The 11,189-nt window shown below is 36.9% G+C and overlaps 1 protein-coding gene across 1 annotated transcript; it reads left to right on the top strand.

Annotated features, from left to right (window-relative positions):
- Window positions 1–9,380: 9,380 nt before the first annotated feature.
- LOC126667584 (uncharacterized) lies at window positions 9,381–10,835 on the top strand. The gene has a single exon (XM_050360587.1). It carries the CDS (start codon window positions 9,381–9,383, stop codon window positions 10,833–10,835), a length of 1,455 nt encoding a protein of 484 aa, XP_050216544.1.
- Window positions 10,836–11,189: the final 354 nt, after the last annotated feature.

Raw genomic sequence — 11,189 nt, 5'->3', positions numbered from 1 at the left:
AACGATAACTTGTGTTAGAAGAAATTGAAAAGGTTTTATATACTAAACCTAAAGACTTTTAAAAGGAGATTTTAAAAGTAAAGTTAAACGTTTATAATGGACTTTAAAAGAGTTAAAGTCAACGTTTAAACGGTTTTAAAGATTTAGCAATCGGTTTTGCTAAATACTTAGTATATGACCGAGAATTGTTTTGACAATTAGGTCTATACTATAAATGGTTTTCTTAGGGTATTGTGATACCTAAAATAACTTCCAGAGAGAAGTTAGAAAGTTTTCTCAAAACGAGAATCTATAATATGGTTTTAAAAGAAAACAGACCATAAGTGCTATATGTTTAAATGATTATATGTTTGACCTAGATCTGGGTTTAAGGACCTAGAAGTTTTATAGGAAACATATATTGATGTGTTTTATCCTGTTTGCTTTGTGTGTTTAGTCCGACCAGCTAGCCAGCAGTCTGACCACAACCACAGGATTAAGTTCCAGACCTAGCGGTGTTTGTGAGTTCATTTGTTTACTTTTGAATATTAGTATTCAATTGTTTTAACTCCATAAATCGCACTAAGTATGAAACTTAGCCAAGGAAGATCCACTGAAACGAGCTATCTATTGGGCAACAATAGGACTGTGTGATCACCGGTGTTAATGAACTAGATGAGAGGTAAATATTATAAGCATACATATTGAGATTAGGTTTTAAGCCAGATGCTTATAAAGCGGCTTAAACCTAATGGGTAGTCCTGAGGTGGCAGTGATTTAAGTTCCGGCCCAGCAACCCTATACAGAGTCAAGATGGCTGTGATACATATGTATACATCACATCCTGTATTAAACAAGAGTTGTGCATATGCATTATATATATGATAGCACTATAACGTAATCAGGATTAGGGTTTCATTTGGATCGAGGACTGGTAATATTTTTATATACCGACATTTTGTCTATACGCGATTTTGGTATTTAACTGTAAACCTATCTACTCACTCAGAAATATTTATATTTCTGACCCCGTTGTTGTTTATCATTTTCAGGTACCTAGCTACCGGGTCTGGTCGAGCTTCCACCCTTTTCCATCAGGGAAGCTTATCTTGTTGTTATGTAAATAACATTTTAAACTCTTAGCTGCTGCAATAGTGTATATAGGTTTGATATGCCTGTAGCCACGTCATGGTTCCTCTGTCTATATACTCTGATAGGAACCTGACTTTGTCTAGCTCTAATAAGTGGCTACTTAATAGGCATATGGTGTTTTATGGTGTCCCCTACGGGTGGGCCAAGCTTCGTGTCTTTGGTCTGCAAAGACACTGTGTGTAGTTTTAGCTGGCCTTACGTTTGTGTGCCTGCTGTGCATGTTTTTAATATGTTTGATATAACGCTTTGAAAAGAAAAGTATTCGATAAATTTTATTAAACATATTGTTCGGGTGCGCGGTTTGAAACAGGGCTGCCTGCGAGGCAAGGCGCGTGAGCCAAGTCCCTGTACCACCGCACCGGTTTTCAGAAATGCGCGTGGGTCAGAATAACTGGGGTTATTTAACCAGCATTTCTGAAAACGCGATATCGCCTATATGAATATTTTCAGAATGTGTTTTCCACGGTAAACGGAAAAATGTTTTAACGGTGATTTCTGAAAACGGGTCGTACGCGAGATACGATCTATATTTATATTTAGGAGGCGAAAAATTTATAGAGGTTTTAGGCTTGCTACGGGTTTCGGAACAACCATTCCCATTCCCTAGCGCCGGTCTCGGCTCGGGTTTCGAGGCGGAAATCGGGTCGTGACAGTTTCGTAACGTTTGTAAACGTTTTGTTTAAATTGTTAAAAAGGTGAAACGCTTGGATTTGTTTCATAACTTTTGTAAACATTTGGATTTGTTTCGCAAAATTTATAAGCGTTTGGCTGAAATTGCTAAAAAGGTAAAACGCTTGAATTTGTTTCGTAACGTTTGTAAACGTTTGGCTTAAATCGCTAAAAAGGTGAAACGTTTAGATTTGTTTTGTAACGTTTGTAAATGTTTGGCTTAAATCGCTAAAAAGGAGAAACATTTGGATTTGTTTCGTAGCGTTTGTAAACGTTTGTTAACGTTTGGCTTAAATTGCTAAAAAGGTGAAACGTTTAGATTTATATCATAACGTTTGTAAACGTTTGGCTTAAATCGCTAAAAATGTGAAATGTTTGATTTTGTTTCGTAATGTTTGTAAACGTTTGGCTTAAATCACAAAAAAGGTGAAACGTTGTCACGACCCATTTTCATGAATCGCGACCGGCGCTAGGGTATGGGTATGGCTGTACCAAAACCCGTAGCTAGCCTTGCGGATAACCAACAAATACATAAGCCTGCAAGAAAACCAATGCTCGGGGGCAATCGAGACTTCAGCCTAGTTCTAGCAGTTCATAATATACAACATTTATTATAAAGTGCTCAGCCAACTCTGAGTCTTAAACATGGCAGAAGTATATATTCCAAGTTAATAAAAGAATGTCAAAATAGCAATAATTCATTGAATAAATTTATAACAAGTATTCGACATAAGACTTCTATTTACTACTGCGGTCTAAGAATAAAATCAGTTTAATAACCTTATTAAATATAGTAAAACCTCCGAGGAAATAAAGAATCGGAGAGCAGCTGACTCGCTCATATCATAACCCTGGAAAATTTGGGAAAACAACGGGGTCAGATATACTGAGATGAGTTCATACCACTATTTACATTTATCAAGTGAAAAACCTTGAAAACCCTTTTAAAACTTTTAATATGAACATTACGTATAATAGTTGGAACCCTAATCCACAATACTAATATAACCATAATCCATTAGGCCTGGTCCCGAGAGTTGAGCTACACCGAGTTACCACCGACCACTCTTAATTCATAACCAGAGTCCCGAGAGCTGGGCTACACCGAGTTACTCTACTGGGTCCTGAGAGCTAGGCTACCACCGAGTTACCCCCACATATCACATACCTTATCTAGATCAATACCGGTGCGCACGCAATCCTAATGATGCCCATTAGGTAGCATGTTCCAACTAAAAGCCATAATGGAAAAACAGTTCGAAATATACATACAGTGTATATTTATATATTAAAATAACAATTTACTTAATAAAGCGGTAAATAGTAAGTACAAACTCATTGCTTGCTAATCCACGTGATAACCTGGCAAGCAACTAATCCTGGTTCGTCTCCGGAGCACGAACAGTCGACAAGTCTAACAATGTGTAAATAATAAATTAAAAATGGACCCTAACTCTAAAAAGTACTAAACACCACATAGGACTAGCACAACACAACAAAGCCAAAGCACAAATTAAAACAGATTGATTACACAAACACCAACCATATGCCAAAATCGCAAAACAGGTTAAGCCCTATTGAGTTCCATTTGAAAACATAATCCGGAAACCTTTCCAAACTATTTGGTAAAACATTTCAAAAGCCAAAATTGTACTTAGCCGAGTCAACCAAGACTTCCAAGCTTAACTCACATGTCGGGCGACCCAAGTCTAACCCGATCCAACATAACCAAGTTGTAAACCAATGTTTAAAAATCCAGAATCAATTAATAATCCAAAACCCGAGTTTGAAAAGCAAGGAACTCAATATCGCTTAACTAACCAATTAATCAACACGTAACAAAGTGTTTGATAAAATCCATAATGAACCAACACGCTTTAATAGACAACACAAGTCAAAACATGCCTTAGCAAAAAAATTAACAATAAGCGTATTCCTCATGCACAAGCAATGTCAATAACCAAACTAACCACCACAATCCAAGTATAACATTATCCTAAAAACATTATACAAAACAGCCCTAAACATTTAAATTAAGCCAAACAGTTTATAGGCATTCATCAGCATACCAACTCATTTAACAATCACCAAACTTGGATTCGAAACAACAATAGATAGCCCAACAATTATGAATCGCAAAGACATGCAAATAAGCCCTATAATCATGCTTGGACAAATCTAGACAACCAAACAATTTATAATATCCAAATGAATCCATAATTCTAAACCACACATGAACTAATAATTGGATAACTCAATTCCGATTCAAATTACCCAACCAAGAACATACGAGTAAATTACTACAATGAATGACAAATTGATGCATCAATCGGCGTTATACATGATCCTCCTAATATGAATCAACAATAATAAAATCCAATTATTAATAACATGATAATTTAGTTATGGGCAGCCCTAATCAATTCAAAACAGTTAAAACATAAAGCAATATGAAATTGTGAATCTAAGGTAACCGATTCTTGATTTGATTCAATAAACATGCAATGGATAATAACAATGATATCAACATAATAAATCAACCCTAGAACATGTAAGAACAGTCACTATTCATCCAAACCATAGTCACAACAAACAACATCACGAAATATGAACAACAACACCACAACACAACAATCAAATTGAGTAAAAGGATTACATACCTTTTCAATCCAAAGAGTAAGAAAATCTCAGAAACAAGGTAGATCCAACACTACAAGAACGAAATCAAAAGACAAGATGAACCACTAATCAAATCAAATGATGATTCAAAGTATTGGAATGAAAAGAGATGGATTAATCACTTACCAATTGATTGAGGCACCAAAGATCGAGTGGGAAACATTTAGAAATAGTTTAGAATGAGTTTAGGGTTTTTAAAATCAAAAGGGGGATGATTAGGTCGCAGAAACAGAGTTTAAATATGCAAAAACGAAGCTGACCAAACCTACGGCCGGTTCTACCCAGCAGGTCCGGTTATAGGGCCGGTTGACCCACCGCCACAACAAAAGTGAAGTGGACCGGACCTATGGCTTGGTCTACCCAGCAGGTCCGGTTCACAGGTCCGGTTGACCCGAACAAGGGTCGTTACAATGATCCGTACGGTCGAATGAAAGATAATCCTCTTAGGTACAACATATCCAAAATGCAGTCCGATCCGACGGCTCAATTGGGAGGTATGTACGTTTTACTACAGCATGACAGATTTGGAGAACATGCAAACATTGTTTTGATAACAACCCGTAAATAAATTAATTCAACATCAAATACTTAGAGGTTCAAGGGGTACACATAAGTTATTCAACACGACACAACCAAGGTACCATATATTCTAATTCGCACATAAATCAATCCGAAAACAAGTTGGAAGCACAACGAGAAGATGTCAAAGTAAAAACACAACCAAAGTCCATCACAAACCAAACTTTAATCGGACAACCAACCACCAAAACAAGTTATAAAAATATGGGTTATTACAAACGTCCTGTTTTGTTTCATAATGTTTGTAAACGTTTGGCTTAATTTGATAAAAAGGTGAAACGTTTGGATTTTTTTCGTAACGTTTATAAACGTTTGGCTTAAATCGCTAAAATGGGGAAACGTTTGGATTTTTTTCGTAACGTTTGTAAATGTTTGGCTTAAATCGCTAAACAGATGAAACATTTGGATTTATTTGTTAACATTTGTAAACGTTTGGCTTAAATCGCTAAAATGGGGAAACGTTTGGATTTGTTTCGTAACCTTTGTAAACGTTTGGCTTAATTCGCGAAAAAAGGTGAAACATTTGGATTTGTTTCGTAACGTTTGTAAACGTTTGGCTTTAATTGCAAAAAAGGCGAAACGCTTGAATTTCTTTCATAACTTTTATAAACGTTTGTCTTTTATCGATAAAAAGGTAAAACGCTTGGATTTGTTTCGTAACATTTGTAAACGTTTGGCTTAAATCGCTAAAAATGTGAAACGTCCTGTTTTGTTTCATCACGTTTGTAAACGTTTGGCTTAATTTGATAAAAAGGTGAAACGTTTGTATTTGTTTCGTAACGTTTGTGAACGTTTGCCTTAAATCGCTAAAATGGGGAAACGTTTGGATTTTTTGCGTAACGTTTGTAAACGTTTGGCTTAAAACGCTAAAAAGGGGAAACGTTTGGATTTGTTTGGTAACGTTTGTAAACGTTTGGCTTAAATCGCTAAAATGGGGAAACGTTTTGATTTGTTTCGTAATCTTTGTAAACGTTTGGCTTAATTCACAAAAAAGGTGAAACGTTTGGATTTGTTTCGTAACGTTTGTAAACGTTTGGCTTAATTCGTTAAAAAGATGAAACGCTTGAATTTCTTTTATAACTTTTATAAACGTTTGTCTTAAATCGCTAAAAAGATAAAACGCTTGGATTTCTTTCGTAACATTTGTAAACGTTTGGCTTAAATCACTAAAAATGTGAATCGTTTAGTTTTCTTCCGTAACGTTTGTAAACGTTTGGCTTAAATCGCTAAAAATGTGAAACAGTTGGATTTGTTTCGTAACGTTTTAAACGTTTAGTTTTGTTTATTAACATTTTGAAACGTTTGGCTTAAATCGTTAATAAACGTTTTGCTTAAATCGCTAAAAATGTGAAACGTTTGATTTTGTTTCGTAAAGTTTGTAAACGTTTCGCTTAAATTGCTAAAAAGGTGAAACGCTTGGATTTGTTTCGTAACGTTTGTAGACGTTTGGCTTAAATGGATAAAAATGCGAAACGTTTGGATTTGTTTCGTAAAGTTTGTAAACGTTTCGCTTAAATTGCTAAAAAGGTGAAACGCTTGGATTTGTTTCGTAATGTTTGTAAACGTTTGGCTTAAATGGATAAAAAGGCGAAACGTTTGGATTTGTTTCGTAACGTTTGTAAATGTTTGGCTTAAATTGCTAAAAAAGTGAAACGCTTTGATTTGTTTCATAACATTTGTAAACTTTTGGCTTAAATCGCTAAAAATGTGAAACGTTTGGTTTTGCTCCGTAACGTTTGTAAACGTTTGGCTTAAATCGCTAAAAATGTGAAACGTTTGGATTTGTTTCATAAAGTGTTAACCGTTTGGATTTGTTTCATAACGTTTGTAAGCATTAGGCTTAAATTGTTAAAAAGGTGAAACATTTGAATTTATTTTAAATCGCTTAAATGGGGAAACATTTGGATTTGTTTCGTAACGTTTGTAAACGTTTGGCTTAAATCGCTAAAAAGGTGAAATATTTGGATTTGTTTGGTCACATTTGTAAACGTTTGGCTTAAATCGCTAAAATGGGGAAACGTTTGGATTTGTTTCGTAACCTTTGTAAACGTTTGGCTTAAATGGCTAAAAAGGTGAAACGTTTGGATTTGTTTCGTAAAGTTTGTAAACGTTAGGCTTAAATTGGTAAAAAGGTGAAACGTTTGGGTTTGTGTCGTAACGTTTGTAAACGTTTGACTTAAATCATTTAAAATGTGAAACGTTTGGATTTGTTTCGTAACGTTTTAAATATTTGTATTTGTTTTGTAACGTTTTTAAACGTTTGGCTTAAATCGCTAAGAAAGTGAAACGTTTGGATTTGTTTCGTAACGTTTGTAAACGTTTGGCTTAAATTGCTAATAAGGGGAAACGTTTTGATTTATATCGTAACGTTTTTAAAGGTTTGGCTTAAATCGCTTGAAATGTGAAACGTTTGGTTTTGTTTTGTAGCGTTTTAAGCGTTTAGCTAAAATTGCTAAAAAGGGGAAACGCTTGGATTTGTTCCGTAACTTTTGTAAACGTTTGGCTTAAATCGCTAAAAAGGGGAAACATTTAGATTTGTTTTGTAACATTTGTAAACATTTGGCTTAAATCGCTAAAAAGGAGAAAAGTTTGGATTTGTTTCGTAGCGTTTGTAAACATTTGGCTGAAATTGCTAAAAACGTGAAACGTTCAGATTTATATGGTACCGTTTGTAAACATTTGGCTTAAATTGCTAAAAATGTAAACTGTCTAGTTTTGTTTCGAAACGTTTGTAAGCGTTTGGCTTAAATTGTTTAAAAGGTGAAACACTTGGATTTGTTTCGTAACATTTGTAAACGTTTCGCTTAATTGCTCAAAAGGTGAAACGCTTGGATTTGTTTTGTAACATTTGTAAACGTTTGGCTTAAATAGCTAACTAAGTGAAACGTTTTGATTTGTTTTGTACGGTTTGTAAACGTTTGGCTTAAATCGCTGAAAAGGTGGAACGTTTGGATTTGTTTCGTAACGTTTGTAAACGTTTGGCTTAAATCTCTTAAAAGGTGAAACGTTTGCATTTGTTTCGTAACGTTTGTAAACATTTGGCATAAATCACTAAAAAAGTCAAACTTTTGGATTTTGTTTGTAGCCTTTGTAAACGTTTGGCTTAAATCGCTAAAAAGGTGAAACGTTTGGATTTGTTTCGTACCGTTTGTAAACGTTTGGCTTATGTCGCTAAAAAGATGAAACGCTTTGATTTGTTTCGTAACGTTTGTAAACGTTTGGCTTAAATTGCTAAAAAAGTGAAACGTTTGGTTTTATTTCGTAACATTTGTAAACGTTCGACTTAAATCAATAAAAATGTGAAATGTTTGGATTTGTTTCGTAACGTTAGTAAACGTTTTGCTTAAATTATTAAAAAGGTGAACGCTTGGATATGTTTCATAGCGTTTGTAAAGGTTTGGATTTGTTTCGCAACATTTATAAGCGTTTGGCTTTGTTCGCCTGGAAATATTCCGGACTCGAATCTTTGAATTTATAATCGGGATCGGTTTGAGGTTTGATACTTTAACGAACCTATGCAGATATTCACAGGGCTTGTTTGGTTAAAAACACTTAACCACGTGATCTAAAAGTAATAATCTGGGAGCTACTAACTCAGGCGAGATTAATACCGAAAAACTACTCCTAAATTAAAACAATCCGGAGATTGTGAGATAAAAAGCACTGGGCTTGGTTTTTGATTGATTGATTTGTTGATACATGAATAATGATGCTCTGAGCTATTTATAGCTCCTCATAATCAAGACTCCTAATTTAACTAGGACTCAGACTCTAAAAGATAATCACTCCTAATGAGCTTCAAATTCCTAAATAGAAAAAAGCAATAATAAAAAGGCTTCTATTTGGGCCTGATTCCCTAGCAAGCCCACATGAAATTCTTCACCCAGTAATTATTTGGGCCGGTGTAAACAATGCCCCCAACAAGTTTGAAACGTTTATCTTTCGGGCTTGTTCTCCCTCTTTAGCGCTTCCAAGCCCACTGCTGAGGCCCAAATTATTCAAAAGAAATTAAAGGGGTGCGCATCTATAAACCTTTCGGTACCCCCTTCAGGCCACGTCATCACCAGCTGTTCTCCACGATGCCACGTCTTAACCCCATGACCTTTCGGCTTCCTTTAATTTCCTCTTTTAAACAAAAATACCATTTCATTTACTCATTTCACCTACTCTCTTCGTATTTTGCTAAGCTTTCTCTTTCCTCAGCAACTCCAAGTCTCTCGCAAAACTCTCCTAGTAAACGTTCGCCCTTATTTCCTCGCCTATCTTAAGCGATCTTCTATTTCTGCTTATTTGTCTGACCTGAGCGATCTATTTCAGGAATCATGGCTGCTCCCAACAACCTCGCTGAACAAATATCTGCAAAGATCGATGAAGTCCGAACCAATGCGCCGAACACAGAATTTAAGGTAATTACTGATGCGGGTTATGGCCAAATATGCGTCGGTCCCATTGTTACCTCTCCGAGCCAATTGTGCGACCTAGCTTCCCCTTTTCATGATGCTGCTCCCCCCAGATTTTCTCTACCCCATAAATCGCCGGTCTGGGTCGGCACTACATTCCGAAATTGGCCGATCGAACATGCTGGGTTCTCTCAATGGGTAATAAGGCTTTCACCACACTTCCGTCAATCCTGGATCGACACCGGCATCCACGATCTAATCGAATTATGCAAGGCAAGCAGGCCGATAGCAAAACACTACATTATGGGGGCCTTTCTATTCTGGTCAAGCGCCGTCAACTGTTTCTGCTTCAAATCTGGGCCGATGACTGTTACCTTACTCGACCTAGCTCTTATGCTCAATGTTCCTCTTAACGGAGAACGAATCAACCCCAACCTTCGCGCCGATGCTCCAAAGTTTAATCTATCCAAGGCGCAGAAAAGTTATGGTGCTTTTGTGAAGCTTTTCATGGGCGAAGAACCTTACAAGCCCGACCGTAATGAACATATCGCCTTCCTGGCCTTCTTCATCGCCGAATACATACTGTGCACCTCGTCCTTCAGGGTGACCGAAGACTGTTTTCTTCTAGCTACAGCACTTGCCGACGGTCGAAGGTGTAACTTGGGCGAATTCATCCTGGCACACCTATATCGCTCTCTGGGCGATATAGCACCCCTGAAAGATCCAAGAACCTTCAAGTGCCCAGGAGGCCCGCTTTGGATCGTCCAATTGTGGCTCGCCCTATACTTCCCCGAGCTATTTGAAGTCGGTCCACCTATCAAAGATGAATTATGTGGTTTCCAATTGATATCGGCTGGGACTCGCCTTCCTCATGTGCTTGACGTTTTACAAGTCTTCAACAACCATTCTATAAGGTCGCCCGAATTGATGTGCCCTGCTCTTCAACTTACTTACCCACCGTCATGGTTACTCGCTGGATGGGATGTAGAAGACTTGGAAGAAGCAGTGCAAGCCGATCCAAGACTAAAACTTGGTGGTCCTTATTGGGGAATCGCCCTAAAATGCAGAAACTTAATATCTAGGCTTGATTATGATCGGAGTGGGGTCGAACCGTATTGTTCGAACTTTGTGTCTCGCCAATTTGGCTTTTGCCAAGGCCTTCCCTATCCTTTATTGATCGCCTTCAATAATCGCGGGACCCATCGAGCCTCTATAGAAAACTACTCCGAACTCCAGTACATCATTAGCCTCAATAAAGCCTACATTCCTCCCTTGTCCGAACTGTCTCGCCCTATCTTCACCCCTTCCTGTACTCCGGAATTCACCAACTGGTGGACTTCCATCGTCCAAAACTCTTTCGACCTATCGCCTAAATAAATTCTTTCTCTTCATAATTTTGATTTACCTCTTTTAACAGAAAACCTACTCATGCCGATTTATTTCTTTTGCAGGCTCCGAAACGCCAAACTTTCACAGGTATTATTGGCTATCACTATGAAATTGCTCGTTTTGAACGTTTCTATAAATTCAAATTTGACCCTCTAAATCGCCCAGGCATGAATCTTAAAATGCAAAATCATAGGAGAATAGCTCAGCAAAACTTCTACAAAAAATGGGATAAAATTTGGGAGGAAAAATATAAACACCTACCCTATCAACTCTTCTTAGAAAAAGTTCGGCCAAAGTTTAAGTATAAGTCCCCAATCGTCCCTAAGTGTAATATGACCACCA

This window comes from Mercurialis annua, linkage group LG1-X, assembly GCF_937616625.2.
Source record: "Mercurialis annua linkage group LG1-X, ddMerAnnu1.2, whole genome shotgun sequence".
In the NCBI taxonomy this organism is placed as follows: domain Eukaryota; kingdom Viridiplantae; phylum Streptophyta; class Magnoliopsida; order Malpighiales; family Euphorbiaceae; genus Mercurialis; species Mercurialis annua.
Note: the sequence above shows the minus strand (reverse complement) of the source record. Positions and strands in the feature narration are given on the sequence as shown.